This window comes from Salminus brasiliensis, chromosome 1 (genome assembly GCF_030463535.1).
Source record: "Salminus brasiliensis chromosome 1, fSalBra1.hap2, whole genome shotgun sequence".
In the NCBI taxonomy this organism is placed as follows: domain Eukaryota; kingdom Metazoa; phylum Chordata; class Actinopteri; order Characiformes; family Bryconidae; genus Salminus; species Salminus brasiliensis.
This window is the reverse complement of record NC_132878.1, coordinates 16,260,491-16,284,147: the sequence shown is the minus strand read 5'-3', so window position 1 is coordinate 16,284,147 and position 23,657 is coordinate 16,260,491. Positions and strand designations below refer to the sequence as shown.

The 23,657-nt window shown below is 39.6% G+C and overlaps 2 protein-coding genes across 2 annotated transcripts; one reads left to right on the top strand and one right to left on the bottom strand.

Annotated features, from left to right (window-relative positions):
- Positions 1–1,519: 1,519 nt before the first annotated feature.
- Positions 1,520–14,157, bottom strand: mtfp1 (mitochondrial fission process 1). The gene is made up of 5 exons (XM_072673411.1): positions 13,951–14,157; positions 11,388–11,625; positions 6,186–6,313; positions 4,320–4,552; positions 1,520–3,538 (listed from the first exon to the last, which is right to left on the bottom strand). Exons 2-5 carry the CDS (start codon positions 11,455–11,457, stop codon positions 3,472–3,474), a joined length of 498 nt encoding a protein of 165 aa, XP_072529512.1. The 5' UTR covers positions 11,458–11,625; positions 13,951–14,157; the 3' UTR covers positions 1,520–3,471.
- lman2la (lectin, mannose-binding 2-like a) lies at positions 13,145–23,202 on the top strand. The gene is made up of 9 exons (XM_072673392.1): positions 13,145–13,481; positions 14,100–14,218; positions 16,148–16,265; positions 16,395–16,477; positions 18,341–18,373; positions 19,203–19,364; positions 20,329–20,443; positions 20,592–20,711; positions 21,311–23,202. The coding sequence occupies exons 1-9, from the start codon at positions 13,355–13,357 to the stop codon at positions 21,451–21,453; spliced, it is 1,020 nt and encodes a 339-aa protein (XP_072529493.1). The 5' UTR covers positions 13,145–13,354; the 3' UTR covers positions 21,454–23,202.
- The last annotated feature ends 455 nt before the right edge of the window (positions 23,203–23,657 follow it).

Here is a 23,657-nt window from a genome sequence, read left to right as displayed (position 1 = left end):
AGGCAAAATAGTGGTGTTAGTACTACTAAGCCTTTTGTAATTGCTCGTGCCATTTAAGACAGGCACAGAGGCGGAGCTCATTTATTTTACATATCCAATCAATGATTCTCTGGAGGGACTCTCAATCATTCTCTAATCTTTCTTCTCTGAACAACAATTGGAACCACGTTTTTCACATTGTGGACGTAGGCAAAACATGCTTGTCAGAGAATGTGTGAAGGATGTTCTGAATATAATTGGGGGAAAAGTACTACCTGCCCCTCACACCTGATCCAGCTCATTAAGGTCTTGGTAAACAGTCAATGGTCTTGTTCAGGTGTGCTGAGGCAGAAGATAAAGCAGGGGTGGGAAACAGAAGGCTTGATTTCAACAGTCTTCACTGTTCTCTGCTCAGACACACCTCTTTGACCTTGTAATCAGCTGCTCAGTTGAGTCAGGTGTGTTTGAGCAGGAAAAATCACTGAATTCTTTTGAATTTCGGCCCTTCAGGACCGGAGTTCGCCCTTCCCTGGAACAGAGAAAACTAGGTAGTGCAGGATTTGAGAGCTACCGATCAAACACAAATTGGCTGAAAATATTTAAAGACCCCTGGACTGATCTGAGGGAAACACTCGGCTGAAACTGAAATTAGGCACTATATAAATATTGAATATATAAATGTGTAGTTGGATCTGTAAATTTGTATCAAATTTTTTTTTTTATATAAATGTCATCCCAATCTTGCCTGTCCAACAGAATACAAGCAGATATGCAGCCTGTAAACATAAAAGGTCTATTTCCTTTAAAAGGTCTAGAAGACCTAAATCAAAAAGGACCAATTTCAGAATAATAAAAACAAGTATGTATCATAAAGGGGGAACTTTAGAAATAATTCACCAGTATTCTTAGTGCAGATGGCATGACAACACTTCCTATTTACTAATAACAATACAATATTATCCATCCATCCATCCATCACCTGCTTCTAGACAGGATTGCAGTGGGTTGGGAGCCTACAGGGTATCATTGGGCCCAAGGCAGAAATACTAATAACCTACCATGTACATTTTTGAGAGTCAGGATAAAACTAGTGTACCTGGTGGAACCCCCCTAAATCCAGGGAGAACACACAAAATGTCTAAAAGACCCAAACAGAGATTGAACCCACAACCGTAGGCCCCTTCCTGCAGTGCCACCGTGCCACCACAAAGACATTTAACAGGACACCACCATGTTCAAACTAATCAAACACACTTTACTACCTCACAGGAGAAAGTACACAGCTAACATGCCATCTTTACTTTGTTTTTTTTTAAACAATTTTAAATTTGACCCATTATTCAATTTACTGCAACATACATGCATAGTAAAAACACAGCTGGAAGAACACAAATGCACCACAATTACTCATTATGAAATAATTAATAAACAAATGCCTGTGTGTGGAGACAATTAACCATCAATCAGATCAGCACAGAATGTAAAACAACTCATTGTGGTGTTTATTTGAGCATCACTCAATAAATGCTGGACACATGGATTTAGTCTTACTATGGATTTTATTACAGTACTTCGCCTTTTTTTAACAGTGACAGTTTAACAGTTTTTGTTGCTTCACATATTAAAGATTTTACATATTTTCCTACAGTATTTGTACAACCATTTGTACAAAAACTACATGCCCTGTTAAAAGCAGAAGATCCTTGAGAAACATTTGGAGGTTCTTCAATCTGAAACAGTGGCAGAAGCTTCTAAGGTACTTAGAAGATCCTATTATTTAGGATAAAATGACTTCTTGAAGGTTCCTCCACAGTTCTAAACTGAAGAACCTCTAAAAGTTACTCAAGGATCTTAGATATTTAACAGTGTGTACAGTATATAGTAGATAGTCACTGTCAGAACAAAACCTTGTAGTTCCAAAGTGGTAACTTTACAGTCAAAAAACTCAACTTGTACTAGAAATCAGTTTAAAAAGAAAAAAAAAAAAGAAAGAAAAGGATTTCTTTTTTCCTATTTCTCACACGTTCTTGGCACAAAGTGAAACATACATGTCGGTTTCAATTTATCCGGACAAACTGACAAAAATGGAGACTCAAGGTTTTGTTTTGACCATATACTACACAGTACTAAAAGGAAATATGCTAATAGGAGCTAGAACAGAATCCATTCTAGCTACCAATGCCTGGTCATATCTCATCCTAAACTGCATGGTAATATTTAATGCCTGAAATATGAAAACAGAGAAAAGAAGTCATTATCTTTTTAAAAACCATAACATAGATTTGTGTAAACAAAGGTTTTACAGCTAGTCTTCACAGATACAGACATATTTAAACATAAAATATGTAAATGCTAAGAAAAATAACTGAATTAAAGCCATACAAGTTTACCACCCTTTTCAGATCTTAAGAACAAATGTGCTACAAAGAGTTTTTTGAGGGATGCCAAAAAAGAACCACTTTCAGTTCCGTCAAGAATTTGCATTTAAATTGGTAAATAACATTTAAATCAAGTGAAGATTCTTTACATCTTTCAAAAAGTAAGTACGTTTCTTCACACTTCACACTCACACATCTATTTTAAAGACTTTTATGGAAGCAAAAGTAATTATTCTATGGCATCAATCAAAGAACCCTGTGTAGCGCCTTTATTTTTAACAGTGTAAATAAAATTAAAAAGAAAAAAAACAAACTTTGTTTTGACGTTACAGTTGCTGCTTTGTTAGGCAAGGCTGTGCTATTCTCATAGAGATATGGCTTAAAATGAGGTCGTTTTCTACATTTTACATATTATATGCAACTGATGGCTTTGGTATCACTTGCATAGTGAGTGTACTTTGAAGCCTACATTTTCCCTTTACAGTTTTCTCCATAATTTATTAAACTTTTTAATATACTGCATAAATGTTAGTGAGGTACTAATTAACGACTAAAAATAATATGCACCAATTATGGCTCTGGAACATTATCAGAGAAGGCATTTGAATGATTTTTTAGTCTTTCTTATTTTTTTCCACAGTCTTTTTATATTTGTATTGTACTGATGTTTTCTTATATGGACCCGCTTGCAATGGTACCAGACTGAAGTAAAGCAGAGACTGATGATAAACCATCAATATCTAATGAAACTTGAGACCAAGGGGTTCATCCCATGCAAGAGGAAAAGAAATACACACAACTAAACAAGCATGTCAACAATTGTTACACAATCTGAATGTGCAAAGTAGCACAACTCTGCAAAAAAATGAAAATGAACAGTTTGTGAGGAACGCTTAAGGTGCATAAAACCTGAGAACAGGCAATATAACAGCTCATAAAAAAATAAATCTCACTGTTGGGCTCTTTTCAGCATGATGACATCTCTTAACCAGGTCAGATGCTGACTGTATATGAAACTAAAGGAGTCTGTCTGGTAACGGTGATCAGTGGGAGAAATAAGTTGCTGCTGGCATCTGATGAGGTTTACCTAGATGCACGCTTGGCTCCACAGAGCTCATTCATGCTTTTCTCCACCACCATACACTTTACGAAGGCTGGAATCCAGCAGGAAATCTACAGACCTACAGACCCCACACACACACACACACACACACACACACACACACACACACACACACACACACACACACACACACACACACACACACAATGATGTCAGAAACACACTAAAAACCAAGAGAAACAAAAGTGAAAACACCAACAAGTAACCAATGATGCATAGTAAAGGTATGCTACCAGTTACTCTATGTAAAGTGCCCATGGTTATTTTTTTATTACCACTGCTAAAGATTCAAAAGAGCATGCTGTGAATGTAATATTTTGCAAAGTCACAAAAAACAAGGCATTTAGCTATATTCATCTATTCAGCCTACAGTAGTTTAGCTCCACCCACCTAGGTGTTTTTGTTCTGGCTGTTTTTTGAATACAGACAATCAAAAGAGAGACAATTTTATACATGAGAAGCAGTGACAAAACTGCCTGTGTGTCCAGACTTTTTGTCTTGTGAGGCCAAAAAGTAATGTTTGTGATGGGCTGAAGGTAATAGGGATAAAACAATGTGAAAATAAAGATGCTAGGCAGGTTTTTAATTGTTTTTAATATCACAATGCATTTTGTTGCTTAATTTAAAAAGGAATACAAGAATTTAAAAAGCTGGGTATTGGGGTGGGGTTACAATATCTTTCTTGTGGGCCAGAAGTCCTTGAAGGCCAACTTTGGCAAAAACAAACCTAAATAATGATAATCATTTATAATAATAATAATAATAATAATAATAATGATTATTATTATTATTTCAAAGTAATCTGTATAGTATAAAAACGAAATATTTGGTTCTCTCACCTGTCGATGGGAGTAATAATGAAAGGAATAGTAGAAAGGCCAATGGCAGTGGTGGTCCACTTTCGCACCGATAAAGGCCACCGTGTGGTCTTGCCCAGCAGATACAGAGAAGCAGCACACACACGGTTGATGGTGAATCCAGGAATGGCCACAGATGCCAAGGCCTGCCACACAAACGTGTCCACAACTGCTACGGCTATCCGCGTGGTCTTCCCTGGGTTGTCACCATGGGCCTTCACACAGGTTCAATAATCAGAAATCAGAAAATCAGAACATCACCTTCTCACCCTTGATGCATTAGATTTTTTTGGGAGGGGAAGAGGGGGCATAAACCACCACAGGAACACTCAACTAGAAAAGGAGGTCATAATACACACATTTTAATAACTAGTATTGGGAATATCTTTATCTGATAAGTATCAGATAATAAATTCTATTGGCCAAATGTGTAGCCTGATTTGTACACTGAACAATATGATGTAAAATACAAATTTGTAATGATGAACATCACCAATTTCTGTAACATCCATTCACATTTTTAGATTTTTATTCTATATAGTAAGTTTTTCTAGATGGCTTTTCAACATACTGTACACTATATAATGGATTTTTAAACAAAGCAGTCAAGATGTGATGAAGTTTAGTCAACATGTGATGAATTTCAGCTTCAATTCAAGGGGTTAAACAAAAAAATACAACATTAACTGTTAAAGAAATACATCTGTTTTGTTTTTTTTAGTCCTTCCATTGGACAAACTAACAAACTAAATTACATTATAAATATAACAATTACTTTGATGTCACCAAAGACTGAATTCCTGTGAGATGCTTTGTCAGGCCTTTACTGCAGTGGTCTTCAGTTGTTGCTTGCGAGTGGGTCCGTCTTCAGTTTTGTCTCAGGTAAGTGAAAACATGCTCAATTGAGTTGAGGTCAAGTGACTGCAACATTTAATTTCCTTGACATAAGAGCCTTCTGGGCTACTTTCACTGCTTGTTTTGGGTCATTATCCATCTGTACAGTGAAGCACCATCCTATCACTTTGGCATCATTTGTCTGAATCTGAGCGGAAAGTAGCTCTAAACACTACAGCATTCTAGTTCAACCAGACACATCATCATCTATAAACGCCAGTGACCCAGTTCCTCTGGAAGCCATACATGCCCATGCCAACAGTGCCTTCACCATGTTTGACAGATGATGTGAAGTTCTTGAGATCAAGAACCCCTTCATTTCTTCTCCATACTCAAGCTAATCTGGCTTCATCAATTCATCTGGCTTAATCAAGCCTTTTAAAATGTTTTCTAGCTGTTGAATCTGGCCTCTTTTATTGAGTGTTACCAGCTGTTTTCAAACCCTCTGTATTTATTCTAATGAGGGCATCTTGATTGTAGACTATAATATGCCTAGCTCCTCAAGGGAGGTCTTTTCTCTTCACCAAGGAAGGAATTCTGCAATCATATACTTTAGATGTCTTCTGTGCTCTTTTAGGTTTCCTGATGTTGCTGAGCTCACCAGTGCCTTCATTACTTTTAAGAATGTACCTGTAACTGTTGATTTGCCACTCCTGAACATTTTTTTTCAGCCCTAATGATGGCCTCCTTTGCATGGTGAAAGGCTCATCAGTCAAGTGTCCAATAAGAGTTCATTTACAAAAAATGCCTCCAATTCCATAACGGTTAATACCTTGGACATCAATCACATCCTGATTGCTTCATTTCAAATCCACTGTAGCAAAACATTGTTATTGTCCAAATACTAATGGACCTGAATGTATATAAATAATTAATTGAAAAGTTCCTACGGTTTTCTTACCGACCTGCAAAAAAAAAAAACAAACAAAAAAAAAACAAAACACAACAACTCACCACAGCTGCTTTCTTCCCTTTGTCCACCGCATCTGCAGACACGTAGGCCGTGGCAACCGCGTAGCTGGCCCACACCATGCTGACAGGCACCAGGGCGCGGAATGCTTCCCCCACCTCGTTGGCATAGCCTGCAGGGGCACAGGCAGTGCCAGGGTAAGATACGACAGCAATTAAACTTCCAAACTGCCTCGCTATTGTGGCAAGCCCCAGAACAATTCGCTGCGGCCCCCAACACGGCGGTCCCCCAGCGCCTCGCGCTTGCAGCTAATGTATTAGAACCATTATTATAATTTCCACGCTGGCCCTTTGCCATGCAAGGACGCTGACTGCTTGGCTCCATCAATATTCGGGCTTCATTACAGGTCTGACATGTTAATGAAAACAATGCTCTAGTGACATCTAGGTTTGCTTCTGAAAAAGGGCCGGAGGCTTTAATGAGATTCTGGCCTCATGTCAGCAAAGCCAAGGCTTTAAAACTCTGCTGCCATCATGCTGCCACTGATGGTAAGAGAAATTCAGAGAGAACGAGGACAGATGCATTGGAATGAGGTAGGCTGCTTATCTCAAATTACTGCTTTCCATTAAGGCTGGGCGCTAGGACCAAAAATGTGTATCACAGTATTTTAAGTTATTTATGTAATTTTGTGAAACTCACTGAACATTGCTATTTTTTAAAAATAGAGTCCCATTAGAAACAGTAGGCCTGTATTTCTAGGTTACCAGTGGATTACTTTATTACTAATACACTGTTGTTGTTGAATGTGTTTTTACCTCAGAAGGCCTTTTGTTTCTCAGCATTACTGTAGCGTGTTCAGAAAGTGCTTGGCACTCTGCAAGTGTAAGTGCGTGTGTATAGAGAGAGACAGGAGAAGCACAGAGCCTGAGGTCATGCAAAAACCTTGTAAATTCATTATTCATTTTCAAACATTTCTTTTTGCTTTGTGTAATAAATTGAATCTGGCAGTTGTTCTTTAATCTGTGCCAAAAGTGTAAGATGAACTGACCAATAGAAATGCTACAAAATTTGGAATCTGGAGTAAAATCTTTTCACATCGACTTCCATTCAAAGTTAAGAAAGTTTTTTTCTTATCCTGTAAAGTTGCCATTTTAAAGATGCATTTAAGCATTTAGCTTAATATTAGTGCCTGACTTACAAACTGGCAAGCGAACAGTACTCATTCATTTCATTTTAATAACAATAGGCAAATACAGCTTTCTATGATATGGGAACTCTAAGATAATCATCTAACAGTAGGCTGCCATTCTCAGACTCACACTCAAACACATGCCACCACACAGTGCGGGTGTGTGCTATGTCAGGCTAGATTTTTCACAGGACTGGATCGGATCATTTTCTTTTCCCCATGCAATATGTAAGCCAGAATTTTCTGCCGATATTGTCCAGAACTCATCAATACGCATCTGTAGTCAAATCTAATGGACATTTCTTACTATTACTTCAGCTATGCTACTCTTCATCAGGGGCACTGCCAGGGACCCTGGGCGAAATAAAAAGATATTACACTGGGCCACACAACTCACAATACTGCCAAAACACTCAATTAATACATTTCTAGGGCCCCTGTCAGTCACAGGCCCTTAGAATTGCCCTAACGTCCCCCTGCCACCATATACAGCGCGTCTGCTTTTCATTATATTATACTAATGAATGTTATTATTTCATTAAATAATAAATTTAACAGCATTGATTGCAGTACCACAAAAAACGTGAAAGATATTCAGTAATAATCCATTTCCTTGTCAAGATCTGATGTCCATTTTTTAAATGCAGAGCATTTTGGATGTTAATGTTATTGTAACGACATTCTTGAGGTTTTAAAACTTTGACAATTCATATCAGTTTCCTACAAGTGATTTGCATTGAAAACCTTTGTATTAGTATTAGCATAATTTTAGAACATCTCACACAGGTATCTGCAACACAGACGACTTTATACTAGTTTGAATCCCGAACTTGTACATGTCCGTCCTTATGAAGATAAAGCGGAGTATAACGTTAATTAACATCTTAAACACCTCAAAACCACTGGTGATTCCTGGCTTTCCCCCCATTGGTATAACTTTGGAACAACTCAGTTGCACTGCTTTGCATCCAACTACTAATTAGTAATCCTATAAGGGAAGGAATCAGAAAGTTCATACGATCACACACTCATATCAAGATTACAATTTGGGAATGTTGTTTTTTAAAGAAAGTCTGTGTTTCCTGTGGGATTATCTGAATGATTTCACTATAAACAGAGCCAGACAGCTCTAAGAGCTTATCCCTTAATGACTTGAATGACGACATCACTATAAATGATGTCTAGGAACACAAACTTTAATCATTTTTATCTTTCTTCTCAAATATTTTAGCCTAACTCTGATATTTCTGATGTCAGCATGACCACAAGTTGAATCAGATACAGACAAAAAATTATATACATCATAATTCTGTCTAAACACAAAATTAGAAGTCAAATAACTTGACATCGGTTGCCATGCCAATGCAAGATTTCATTGGCATTTTTAAAACCGATCAAAGTAATGACGACATTAAAAATAGTTTTATTACCAGTAGTACTATTATTATTATTAAATTTTATTCAAATGAATTCTGTCAGAAAAGCCACTTAATGAATGTGGTGAACAGTTATCAATCAGCATTATGCAAATACCATCATGCTAATTGGTGGCTACAAGCTTCCATTTGTTTTTAGCAATGTTAGCATGTTGGGTCAGTCTGTACCTTCAAAACAACAAGACCAGATAATAATTTGGGGTTTTCCCATCTTTTTACTTGTTAATAAAATGTAATAACGTGAAACCACTACAGCCAAAGTTTTAGCTTTCCTGCCCAAAAGAACATTAAGAGGCTCACCCCAAAAACAAGCATACGGGCCAGCTTTTACAAGGCAATCAGTACCTCTGGATTGCTTTAATAGCTGTTGCTTTAAAATAGCATTCACTTTCCAATGGGCATCTTTCCAAATACTGATACTATTGATTCCTACAACTATCATGAGGGGCTACGCCAATGCTTTCCACACAGTGTCACATTGCCAACATGCTGTTTAACCAAACGTGCACTTGGGTATGAGAGCGCTTCAACTGCAGCACTTTGAGATAGCACTTCAAAAACACAGTTTTAAGAGGTTCAACATCCAAGTACATAAGGCCAGAGCAGTGTTTTGCTTAGTAGTGTGTCGTGGGGAGTGGGGAGGGGTGGTGTTCAGCCAGCTGGCTATGGCATCTAATTTACTAACACAGCAGATTTCAAAGTCACCCTGGCCTTACTGACAACTGAAGAGCTAAAGGTCAGTGTTACTGAAAGCGATAGGGAATATGCCTGAATGCTGTAAGTCAGAAGAGGCAAACATGCAGCCTACGGGCCGGAACCGGCTCAATACAGATTCTAATCTGGATCACCAATAAACTTAGAATGTCCTCTAAAGTAAGAGATTCAAAATCTACAGGTAAAACAATCTTACACTGTAGCTGGAGGCGGGACTATAGATAGTCATACTCAGGCAAAACCAATCAGAATCAAAATTTTGGGCATTTATACACTTTCCAGTGCTCCCTCGCTAGGATAGGTCTTGACTTTATGGAGAGAGTGTTAGCTAGCGCAGTTAGAGCGCTGTAAGAACCTGCAGGATCAAAACAAACACTGGACATCAACACTGTTCATTAAGTTCATTCTGCAATGTGACAGAGAGTGTAGAATATGTGGAGCAGTCAGGGAAAGTTGCCAAGGGTCAGTCAGTCAGTTCCACACTCTGCTGTAAATGCTACTTAACCAGAGACATAATAGAGCAAAATATGGCATTTGTTTTAGCTTTAAATCTGACGTTTACTGATAGAAAAAAACGGGAATAATAGAAACATAAATGTTACCTAGTTTAATTGTTATTACAATTATCCAATCATTAAACATCCTATTTGGAATTATTATTTTTATATTTAAAATGTCAGTTCTCCCTAATATAAATGCCTGGCCTTTTCCTAATCATTTGGTATGTATGGATTAAATTAAATGATTCTACGAAAATAAACCCAAATAAACAAATCAAGATTCAAGTTACAAAAGAATGAACAGGCCCAAATTTAATTATCAAAAATTTCATTCATACTAAATAGTGATGATAAATAGTGACTGAATTATTATACTGTAATGTACCCGCATTGGTATAATGACAATTAAGTTTCATTGAATTGATTATCTGCAGATACTGACATTAACACCAATACATAAACATTCATAAAATGTATATATGTGGACTATAATGTGGTTTGCATTATGTGCACTATAAATGTGGTTTGCATTATGGAGAAAAACATGATTTCTGGACTATTATTATTTAATAAGTACACTATGATATACTAAGATGTATCAAATATTGGGTTTGTCAACTCCATATACTTATCTGATGCTGTTTATCTACTGACGCTGTTGTGATACCAGGATCAATCTGCATCCCTAGTATAAGCTGCTCTTCCCATTCAAATGAACTGATGAATTCATGATGTGTCGAATTATAATTCCTCCTCATATACTGAACTACAGAATCCTGAACTGAGCTAAAACTGCTATGCCACCAGTAGAGGTTTCAAGGTGAGAGGACACGTATGGAGGTTAAGGAGGAACACAGTGAGCGCCTTCCTTTCTTCTCTGGCTAAACCATCAGAAACCCAGAGGCTACATCCACCCTGCAGGACACTGAACCTGAGTGCTCAATGTTTAGTTCACATGAACACATTTTCATACATGCGGTGCAGTCATACTGAGTTACAGTGCAATCCTGCACAGAACAGATATGACTAGAATGCTAAGGCCTGGATCAGTGTGGCTTTCATACTTCAGGGTGTGACTCTCTGGGTGTCAAGTCAGCTAGCTAGTTTGTTCACTTTACTGACTCACACTTCTGCATTGTTGTCAATACGTGTAATATCCAACCATAAGCCAGACAGTCAGACAGCCACATTCACACTAACACACACACACACACACACTTGTGCTCCAGTCTAAATTCTGACAGGCTTTTTTTGTGTGGAATTACACCCTCAAAACACAAGTTACCTTCAGGAAGGCCAGGGACGTGCTGGAAACGTGTCTCGTGAGAGGGGAAACACAGATGGTTAGCTAGGCATTGCACATGAACACACGTGAGCTGAGACTCTAGATTTAGGACAGCTACTCACCCAGGAACCGAACCCATGTGTCACGATAAATGTCGAGCTTCTTGCTCTCGTTCTCGGGAGTGTTCTCCATTGTTCCCTCTTTAGCACATTACCTGAAGGACGGCTGGTTTACAGTTGGTTTACAGGCTGTGGAGTAGCAGCAGCTTCGTCCTATGCGCCACATTGTACAGTAAGGGACCGTCCACAAATTACCTGATGTGGTTTAAAGAGGCGCCGGCGTGTGACCCTAACTGCTACCCTGGAGAGAAAAAGAGAAGACTTGAGATTTCGCTTGGTTCCTACTGATTATTCAGTGGTCAGTAATGATACTTTGTATTTTCTGATGGGTTACTATCAAAATGAAAAGGATCCAAATGGCTTAACATGTGAAATGTCGCTGGTCCTTGGCATATGTCATGCATTTGAATATGTCATAAGAGAGAGCTAGTGGTCTCTAATGGTTGCATTTAAGCCAATTTCCTTTAGAAAGCAAAATCAGGGTAAGCCTAAAACCACATGTGTTCACCAATCAGCAAAAAAGTGAGTAGCATTATCTTGGTACAATTGCATCTGTCAATGTGTTGGATGTAGGAAAAATTGGCAATCATGAAGATCTGGTTTCTACCAAAAGTGGTCCAAAGCTGGACTACTGGTGAACCAGTGACAAGGTCATGGGTGCTCAAGGTACATTGATGCCCATGAGTTCCGAAGACTAGCTCATCTGTTCTATGCCATAATGCTATGGCTATGTCCTGGGGAGTTGTGTGTATTTTTTATGGACATTTATTATTCAGATACTTTAACATCATTATGGAATACCACTGTCCTGCAGTTTCTCCTCCATTGCACCATTGCACCATAGCTCAGACATGCCTCAGTGTGAGTTGTCTCACTGTGTACGGGGTGTCCTCCTACTTCTATAGTAGTATGCTATACTGACTCACTCTTTTATTGTTGTCTTTAAACTTAATATCCAGCCACAGATAGTTAACTACACTCACACTTGTCTAAATTCAGATAGGCCCTCTGAATGACACTGAAAAAATCGTTACCAAAAAGTTACCAATCCAGCACCACCCTGCTTGACAGGACCTGAAGCAGAGACCCTTAGCCTACACAGTACATTAGTGTAATAAGCAGTGGTTCCCATAAGAGGCGTTGCAAGCCTTTTTTAAGTGAGGGCATATTTGCACACACCCTTCCCTAATAATATTATATGATACTAATACTTTAAATGTCCTTTTCTTCACATACAGACAATGAAGGTTCAGAGGGCCTATCTGAATTTAGACAAGTGTGAGTGTAGCTATCTGTCTGTGGCTGGATATTAAGTTTAAAGACAACAATAAAAGAGTGAGTCAGTATAGCATACTACTATAGTAGTACAAACTAGGAGCACACCCTGTACATTTGTAGACCGTCCCTTAGTCTTGCTTACATAATTCGTCCCGGAAGTTAGCGGTCTATTGAGCTTATTCAAGGAGAACGTGAATAACTTAGAAAGACATTAATTGCTCGTTTTTATTTGTGACATTTTAGATTTTGAAATCGTCCTTGCCCCTAGCGACGTACAGTCACACTGAACAATACTAATATTTACGAAGGAACTCACATTACAGGCTACAAGAACCTTATACAGTGCAAAACTGCCCATTCCGGTAAAAACAGCTTATTTTTCTTATTTTCATATGGAAAAAAAACATTAAGCGAATAAATATTTATTTTACAAAGCAAAGGTGTCTGTGGGAGTGCTTGCATGGTCACTACTGGTCAGTATTAGAGTCCAGCGGCCAATCGAGCAGATGGACATATGATACCCCTGGGAATTGATGGAGCGGTAAGACAGCCAATCGGAACGCGCCATGTAGTGGCACCAGCCAATCGCTTGCTCCGGGAGGCGTGTACGATGCAATACGATGGCCGCCGCCTTGCCTGATCATTGAAAATAGTGGGGGCAGTGGACGGGTTTGGGAGCGAATCTGCGCAAAATGGCCCGAATGGTGCTGGCAAAGTATCTCATCTTTATTGCGTCCTTGTATTCCTGTTTATCAGACGACGACCATGAAATGGAGGAGTTTCTAAAGAGGGAATATTCATTGTCGAAACCGTACCAAGGTAGGTTAGCTAACTAACCGGTGTCCTGTAACCGCTAACCAGCCTGTGTCTTAATGTGCATGTCAGTGAAGAAAAATAGCTTAGATCATAAAATATAAAATAAGCTGATTATTTAGCGTTATAGTGTGTTTTATAACGGTAGTAATATGCTAGCTAGCTATATGTAGGTTGAACAGATATGAAACTGCCCTATATGGCGAATTATTAAAGTTAGCTATAGTAATGTCGCAGGGATTTCTACAGGACTGTTAACGATAGATATAGCTAGTAGCTAGATTCAGCCAATACGTAGCTATTAGCACTATAGTTTACAGCAATTAGCTAGATAGCTACCATAGCTTAACATGGGCGAACAGATTAAAGAAAGGCGTTTTATACAACAGTAAATATCTACTATAATGTTTATAGTGCTAGCTAGTATTACTATAGGTACTATTTTTGCACTGTATATAATATATAAGCAAAATACCGTGCTACGAAAATGGTGTCTCTCTGATTGTAGACCCTCCACACGCTCGAAATGCTGCTTGTGTAGGAGAGATGTGCAGATATGCTGCTGACAGCTCTGTGCAGTTCATAAATCAGTGTTATCCGTCTAATGTCCATCTCTCCTGTCAGCTATCGGTGTCTCGGGCTCTTCTCACTGGGAGCTGATGGGCGATGCCATGGTAACCACTGATCAGGTGCGCCTGACTCCTGATGTGCAGAGCAAGCAGGGGGCAGTGTGGAGCCGCATGGTGAGTACTGGACATCCTGGAATGACTCAGTCTGACCCTAAAACCTACTTACTGTTCATTATTTCAGTAAAAGCCGAAGCTGGAAAACTACCATTAGAGTAACTCATTGTTTGCCATGCCAGGAGCTCTTCAGTCCTTAAGCTGATTCCGCTGCGAGGTCCTTAAGCTGTGTTTAGCTGGCTGGCTGTGGCACAATCTCTTCTGTCATGCCTGTTTATTATGTTGGTGATGCATGAGAGTAAGTGTTGGGAGATATGTAGTCTAAATCTGTATTTGGTAATATTGATATATTATGATCCTGTTTTGAAATAAAAATATGAAAGCACTTTTTTAGGATATATTTGACAAATAATGACCTGCCTATCTATACCAGTATGCACATAAAATATCAGTGTTCCTGTTGCCAATTTTTGCTTTTTTAATTCTCACAGTATCCAGGACCTGACTGTTTACTGTAGCATTTGTTATTTACTGTGTGTTTGGTTTGAAAAGGTAGTGTAACATTAACATTTTAATGACATGTAAAATAAGAGTTTAAGCAGGATTGTGTATCTCATCAGTACTAGTACAGTACAGTGGGTATTAGTATCTAAGTAGGTTTCCATTCTAGAAGTATTCACAATATTATGTACGGTTCTGTTAGGGGTGGTTTCCTGAGGACAAAAACAACAACAACATTTAAAAAAAAATGATTATGATAAATTTGATCATAATCATTTATCAGTATCAATATCACTCATGCCCAGTGAAAATGAACTGATGAATAGGGTGCACTGATGATGATTTTTTTTGTTTATGGTTGATTCTAAAACACAGTTACAATCAAAATTATTCTATTTAACCTTCATTGCAAAACGTACAAACTTTCAGCTGTTTTTAATGAATGACTGCAGTCTCAGAGTTATTCAACCCCTTCATGACAAGTTTCTCTGGTACTTCACCCTCCTGGTGTTGACCCTCTACAAATGTGATGCATTGACACTTTTTTCAGGAACACTGGCAGAAGTGTCAATGCATCACATTTGTAGAGGGTCAACACCAGGAGGGTGAAGTACCAGAGAAACTTGTCATGAAGGGGTTGAATAATTTTGAGACTGCAGTCATTCATTAAAAACAGCTGAAAGTTTGTTACCTTAGCCCATTCCTCATGAGCAGATGGCCTCCAGTTTACTAATGTTGTTGGGTTTTCTTGCATCAACCACTTTCTTCAAATTCCACCAAAATTTTCTATGGGGTTCCAGCCTTTGGGGGCTTTGAGGTATGCTTGGGATAACTGTCCTGTAGGATGGTCCAATGACACCCAAGGCATTGTATTTTCCTGATACATTGAATCTATGTTGCCCTCCACACGCAGCAGGAAGCAGTGCAGCCCTAGGTCCAGTTTTGTTTCAAACTGAATCCCAAAAACGTCTATGGAGCGATGAAGCAGAAGTGGAACTGCAGTATGTCTGGAGGAAAAAAGAAAGCATATTCTGAAAAGAACATCCTGCCTACATTGAAGCGTGGTGGTGGCTTTGTGATGCTGACCACTCAGTGGGACTGCTTTGCTTCCTCTTGCACTTTAAATCTGCAGTGTGTGGAGAGCTAAGGGATTCTATAAAGCATATTTAAATCCTAGGAGAAAGCGTCATGCCTCTTGTGAGCCAAATATGTAACTGCCAAAAATGTAAATGCAGTCCAATTTTATGTCTGGAAGTTTCCGACCGCGTACTACTTCTGAGGAGTTCAGTCAGATGCGATAGAGGTGGTGGTAAGCTGAACCACTGCATTTGAAATGTAAACCATGATCATTAGAACAACAGTCTGAATCAGGAGACTGCTGAAAGGTGTTCAGGTGTAGAGTTCCTTGCTGTGATGGATCACAAAGCTCAGTGTCAGTTTGGCAGTTGTTGAAAGTAAGGTAATGTTAGTGTGTGTGTGTTTCTATAGCCATGTCACCTAAAAGACTGGGAGCTGCAGGTGCACTTTAAGATCCATGGTCGAGGAAAGAAAAACCTGAATGGGGATGGCCTGGCAGTGTGGTACACAAAAGAACGCATGCAGAAAGGTAAAATACAAGAAGTTGTTCCCATTACCAAATGGAACCCATTTTGCTTGGATAGTGGGATTCTGCTGTACACAAATTCTAAATGAAATTATAGAAGCATAATGACCTATTGCACTGGTATTGTTACAGGTCCGGTGTTTGGGAATAAGGATTTCTTCACTGGGTTAGGCGTGTTTGTAGACACCTACCCTAATGAGGAAAAGCATATAGAGGTATGACTCTTTTAATGTCTTTTGTCTGGCCCTCACTGTAGGATTTATACAATTCTAACCCAGTGGTCACCCACACCTCCTTCTGGAGATTGACTTACTTGCAATATTTTGTTTTTTTGTGTTCCAGTGGTGTCTGAATCTGGAGAGTACTAATTTTACGAGTATTGTAAATGGCAATCGAATGGTTTCTAAAATCATATTTAGTGGGGAAATGTTGGATTCCAGATGATACCTGATGTTTACCAGATGCTTTGTATAATGTGACTTTGGTAAACATAAAAGGGTGAATAGTACACTTGGCAGTAAATTGGAAAAATACTCAGTCATAACATTAACACCACTAATGATAATGCCTAATGCTAAGTAGATCCCCCTTATGCCGCCACAACATGTCTGTTCATTCAAGGCATAGAATCCACAAGACCTCTTGGCGGTGTCCTGTGGTATCTGGCACTAAGACCTTAGCAGCAGATTCTAGAAGTCCTGTAAGCTGTGAGGTGGGGCCTCTATAGATCACATCAATGAGCCTTAGGTGCTGTTGACCCTGTTGCCAGTTCACCGGTTGTCCTTTCTTGAAGAATTTTATTTTTGGTAGGTACTGACCACTGAATACCGGCAGCACTCCACCTGCCAGATGTTTTGGAGGAGTTCTGACCCAGTTGTCTAGCCATCACAATCTGGCAATTGTCAACATTGGCCTAGATCCTTATGCTTGCCCATTTTTCCTGCTTTTAACAACAAATCACCTTCAAGAACTTCCTACAGCCTAATATATCCCCCCTTGACAGATGTCACTGGCTGTGTGATCTATTACGTTTGTAATATACCAAAGTAAAAGCAGGGCATGTGTTCTTTTCATGCTTTCTTTTTCTGTGTGGTGTTCATGTTGTTCAACAAGCACCCGAGCAGTGTGACCATCTGGTATACACAACCTTCCGATGAGCCCTCGAACAATGCATTTCATTCTTCACAACTGCCCGCACCCCCAGCAGTAGAATCCTAATGCATTTGATCCAGCCAGGCTGGAACAGGTGTGGCAGATTGTGGTTGGAACACGATTCCACAGGAGGGTAGATCAGCAGGACAAGGGTTGGTGACCACTGTCCTAACCAGAACAGAAAACTAAAAAAATTATGACAAATTTCACAGAGCAAAACAACACACACCTTTAGACTGTGCCCCCAAAGTGGTCCCGGCTCTCAAAACCTTGGCCATAAACTAATATGACTTTAAAGCTAAACGAACATGGCAGAAAAACACAAGGCTCTGATTACTTTGTTGTCTCGAATTTGTAATAGAAAGCCCATTGAGGGCAAGCTACTGCTTGCTGCTAAGGTAATACTGCAAGTCCCATAGAGGGGCTAAGGAAAATGAGCATTATCATAACAGGGATGATTAGATAAAGTTTACCCCATCCATTCAGCTCGGTCCTTTGTGGTAGAGGATGTTTAATGATGATGGACCATGCTCATTCTTGACTGTTTGGACTGTGAGATTGTGAGGTGAAGTGAAGACTGGACTTTACACCCTCTACACCACAGGCTGGTCCCAAACGATTGTCTCATTATTTACCTGATTGTTCTACAGTGTGGGCCAGACCTTCATATACACACCAAATGTTTTCTTAATTGCAAGATATGCTTAATCATTAAGCTTGGGGTTTATTTCTGTTCTTCTCATTAGCATACAGGAATACTAATTTCCCTAGATTCAGTATCATACAGTCATTGAACTGAGTGGATTTTCTTCTTAATTAATTATAGCACAGTTTGAAATATTGAGTAAATTGCAAAGTTGTCACTGGAAATGAAGTTTAATGGGTGATGTCTTGTGCTTTTTTAATTGTTTTCTTTATGGAACCAGGCCCAGAAGAAAAGGTACACCCCTCGCACACAGGTACCCAACCACCTATGTCTGTCCTGAATTGCATGTTGCCTTCATTTGTTGTTAAAGTGTATACAATTACAGTAATTGTCAGTTATAATTCTTGAATGTGCTGTTTACGGGTTAGAAATAGATGACTACACTACACTACGGCGTCACAGTGATATGTTGTGTTGCATGTTGTAGCTTTCCAAAAAAAAAAACACGGATCTCCGAAATGGTCATTTTATAGGAGAGGGCAAAAACACAACCGTTGCTGTTGGTCTATTCACCATTAAATGTTGAATGCTTCCACTGTTGTATGTAATAGATTTTAGTTTTTGGGCAGTGACAATTTGAGTCATACCTAAATACATAATCCAATATAGGGATATTTGCTCATTTATGGTTCTTTCCTAAATCAAGAGTATTAAAAAGTAGCTTATCCTGCTTATATTGGAGTAACTGTCTCTACAGTCTAAGGGAAGCTTTCTACTCCCAAATGGATGGAGCACCATCATTCCAGAGAACGCAGTTCCACTGCCCCACAGCTCAATGCTGGGGGGACTTTACACCCCTCTATCCCATGCCTGGCATTAGACATGGTGCCAATAGGTTCATGTTTAGAGAGTCCTACTATATTGGCAATACTTTTCTACAGGGCCTAGAGAAGCTGTGTGTGTGCAACTGCGCATCTGTGAATGCATTTAGTGGCCTAACTAAAAGTAACTGTTGCACTCAAGATCATGGTTGTATTGTTTATATTCAATAAAAACACTTTCTTTAGGTATTTGTTACACGAGCAGTCTGAATTCAATTCACACTAAGCAACACATTTTTGCTTTGCGTTGTTGTGTCTCAGAGGATCTTTCCTTACGTGCTGGCAATGGTGGGGAACGGCACAGTCGGCTACAACCACGAGCGAGACGGCAGACCCACAGAACTGGGAGGCTGCAACGCAATGGTGCGAAACCTGAAGCATGACACCTTCCTCTTCATCAGATACGTCCGCCGCAGACTAACGGTGAGGAGCGCTGGAGACACTTGCAGAATACATTATGATACATCGACAGACAAGGCCTACCATGAACATCCTGGTCATTTTATTAGGTGCCTCTATAGTGCCATATAGGTGCACTTTGCAGCTCTACCTTTGTCAGCCTTCCAGTACCACTAGTGAAAAAACAAATGCTGGCCAGATATTTTTTGGGTGGTCGGCCCAAACATGCAGGAGTGACAGCAACACTACAGTGGCTTTGCATTGTGTGTTGCTGGAGTTTTTACATCAGTGTCACTACTGGGTTATAGTAGAATAGTCCACCGTCCAATAACATCATTTAAACAGCTTTTGGAGGTTTAAGGGTTCTTCAGATTCATGTTGGAGATTAATGCTGAGAAAAAAAAGGTTGTACATAAAATACAGGGAATACATATCTGCTGGATTGGTAAATGGTTCTTTGCCTGTTTACAGGGTTCTTCAGAGTGGTGAAAAATATGTATCATCTCTATAACCATATAGGAGCATTTTGTACTTCCATAAATTACAGACTGTAGTCCATCTGTTTGTCTGCTGCTTTGTTAGCCTCTTTCCAACCAGTTCTTCAATGCTCAGGACCGCACAGGACCACCACCACACAGCAGGTATTATTTGGGTGGTGGGTCATTCTCAGCACTGCAGTGATACTGAATGTTGGTGGTGGTGTGTTAGTGTGTGTTGCGCTGGTATGAGCAAATCAGACACAGCAGTGCTGCTGGAGTCTGAAAGAGTCCACTCACTGACCACTCTGTTAGACATTACTGCTTTAGTTTGTCCACTTTGTAGCTGTAAAGTCAGAGACGGGAGCTCGTCTGTAGCTGCACAGTTTGTGTTGGTCATCCTCTAGTCCTTCATCAGTGGTCACAGGATGTAATACAGCTACTTCACATTACTGCATTGGCTTTGTTTACAGTGTGAGTGTATAGTTGACTACATTACTTCCCGTCTGCAGGTCATGATTGATATTGATGGTCAGCATGAATGGAGGGACTGCTTGGACATTCCAGGTGTGCGGCTGCCTCAGGGCTACTATTTTGGTGCGTCTGCTATTACTGGAGACCTTTCAGGTAATTGCGGCAGCCGAAACATCTGTTTTGCTTTTTCTTTAGCTAGAAAACATTGATACTGCACATCTGTGGCGTACTGTGCAACACTTCATTCACTTCATTTAGAAACAACTCTGCACTTCATCTGCACTTTTTTTTGTTTTGGCAGACAACCATGACCTCATTTCTATGAAGCTGTATCAGCTGACTGTACTACGGAGTAAGCAAGAGGAAGACGAGGAGGAAGAGGTCACAATTCCAAGTGTGGACAATATGGAGCTACTCATAAGTAAGGGATTATTCATTCCTACTGAGAAGAGCTGTCTACTGAAATCAAGGGTATTATGAAATAGCATACCCTGCTTTTGTTGGGGTAACTGTCTCTACTGTGGCTCAGTAGTGGGGGGTCTCTAGCCTATACCTGGCATTAGGCATGGTGCCATCTGCTCCAGAGTGTCTTATTCTATTGGTAGTACTTCTCTACAAAATGTAGACAAGCTGTGTGTGCATTTGCACATTTGTAAGCAACTTAAAATAGCTGAAAGCATTCATTAGAAGCGGTGTCCAGAAACGATATGTTCGGACATATAGTGTATCTGCTGATGCCATTACCAATACATAGACATTTCTAAAATGTTGAAATTACAAAATTGACATGCACCTGAATCAGTTTTACAAAGAAACGTAATATTTAGTCCCGTGGTTCATAAAATGCATCACTTTACCATCCTGCCCTACAAAATATCCATCAAAATATCAGTTTGAAATATTGGTCAAATCTGACCTATGCAGTTATTTTCCTTGTAAGTAACTATTTGCTGTTATCTAGTATAATGGTCCCTTGATGTGCTACTTTGTGAAATGACACCTTTTCCTTTTCTCCTTCAGACTACTATGACGGGGAAGGGATGAGCGGCATCGCCATCTTCTTCACCGTGCTCTTCTCTATGCTTGGCCTTTTCCTCCTAATCGTCGTAGGACTCGTGGTCTACAGCCACTGGAACGAGAGCAGACGCAAGCGCTTTTACTAAGCACATAGCAGCTCCCTCTCTCGCCACTACTGCAGCTACTGAAGGCCTGTGACAATGTTCTGAGATAAATGACTTGGACCTATGTGGCTTGTACTGGCGGACCCCGCAGGCCCTTTCAGTGCTCACTGAACCGATGGGTTGTAACGGTACAAGAATAATGTAGAGACACTACAAGAAAAAGGCCATAGAGAAACAACTATGAAGAACCTTTAAACACTAAAATCAAAGCAACAGATGATGCAACAGTACATTCTGCGTGCTCGACCCCAAACCAGCAGGGCCTTATCAGTCTGAGAGTATTTCAACTACTTCTACTCTGAGCCGTGATGATCAAGAGCCAGTTCGGTGCACTGCCTTTGATAAGACTGCCGAATGTGTCTTTTCCTCCTGCCAGTCTACCCAAACCTGTCCCAGCAACAGCATTCCCGATTGTCCATGAAATGTCCATGCAACACCTCTGCGTTTACTATAGGTACCAAACACTGGGTTCTCCAACTCTGCGGAACACTACAGAACTGCAGCCATAACATTATATCTATTGAGGTTGAACGTCTCCTTACTGCTCATAAGAAGTTAGTATTGCTGTTGTGTTTTTAAAACAATTCATAGCTTTTATTGTCGTACGGCGCACATGCATGAAGCACTAAAGTCTTGGTCTGCTGGCTGAACACTAATTGGAGTATTCAGCATTTTAGTTCCCATTTCATACTTGCATGTTTTGAAGGAACTTTACTGACAGTAGGTGGAGCTGTTGTCTTAGTTATCACTGTCTGGTAAAAGGCCTCATTACTCTTAGCTGCCCTTACCTGCTTGTTTTTCTGCCTGCTTGAGAAACTGTCAACAAGAAAACATGAAGGGGCCAGATTCACAAAAGTCTAAAGTTTAGAAACTTCAGCCATTTCCCCTCTGTCCTAATGTGTTCCTAACCTTACTGTAGGCTCACACTGGTCATAGACTAAGTGTTTAGAGGCTTATCCTCTAAAATCCAGTTTAAATGATTGAATTACTTAATTTATTAATTTCTAATTACATTTAACCAGATTAAAAAGTGGAGTTTGTTTTTAAAGAACTGTTAGTTACTACAAAAGAAAAGTAATGGTTTCTACAGTCATGGCACAGTCATCATATTTTTCTGTCTATGTTTTCTGTTTTTTTCCCCCCTCTACAGTAACTACATTTTAGTTACAACAAATCTTGAAAGTTTTTGCGTGATTCTGTTTTTCCTCCATTGTGGAGGGATGTGTCAGAATAACGAAAATTTAAATGGTTACGTTACAGACAACTACATAGGAAAACCACAAAGAGTGTCACAAGAAAAGATGCAAGACTTTTGTAAGAGAATATTTGAGAACTGCATTTCTGAACAGCGGGCCTCATTCACCAATATCTTCCTAAAGCATTTTCTTAACAAAGTTTTTAAACTAAAGAAACTGTTCATAGCTCTGCTTTTATAATGATTGATCCCATTGTCCTCATGAACTGAACAAATCCCAAACAGGAAAACACTGGTGAATGTCAGAATCTTTGTGGAAATTGCATAAGTGGGCTGTAAGAAGGAATTTCTTCTAAAGAACAGCTGGTGGAAAAGACCCTTCTTATGCATTTTTAGCTTAAGCTTCTTTGTATGTTTGTTTCCTTTGGAAATCTTCTGTGAATCCGGCCCTAGATATGCATCTAGGAAATGTACTGAATTGCCTTCCTTTAATCTAATTTGGATGATGGCAGCTTTGGAATTCAGCCCCCCCCCCCCCCCCCCCCCCCCCCCGTCCAAAACCACCAGTGTTGCACAGCTACTGTATAAAGGGTGAATATTATGAAATTCTAAAAAGTCACTGCTGTTTTTCTTCTGTCCGCCAACTAACTTTCTTTCTTGGATGATTCAGTTTGAAACACACTTAAACTTAAACTTTGGTCGCAAATGATCGAGCTTGCAGTCACGTCTCTCTTCAAGCTCAATCCAGGAATCGGCTGTCCTGGAATACACTACACAATGAAAATACTTAGGAAACATCAAGCGCACACATCCGAGAAGCACTGGTTTTGTTCTCAGGGTGTGTGTGTGTTTGTTTCCATGCATGTACCAAACAAAGCGAGTTGTTGTGGGAGTGCTGCGAGAGAGGAAAGAAAAAAAAAAGGTCACTTGAATCAATGTCCTTGAGTACAGTTCCAGCTCGTGGCCATTATTTCTTTGAAGTGCTTCTGAG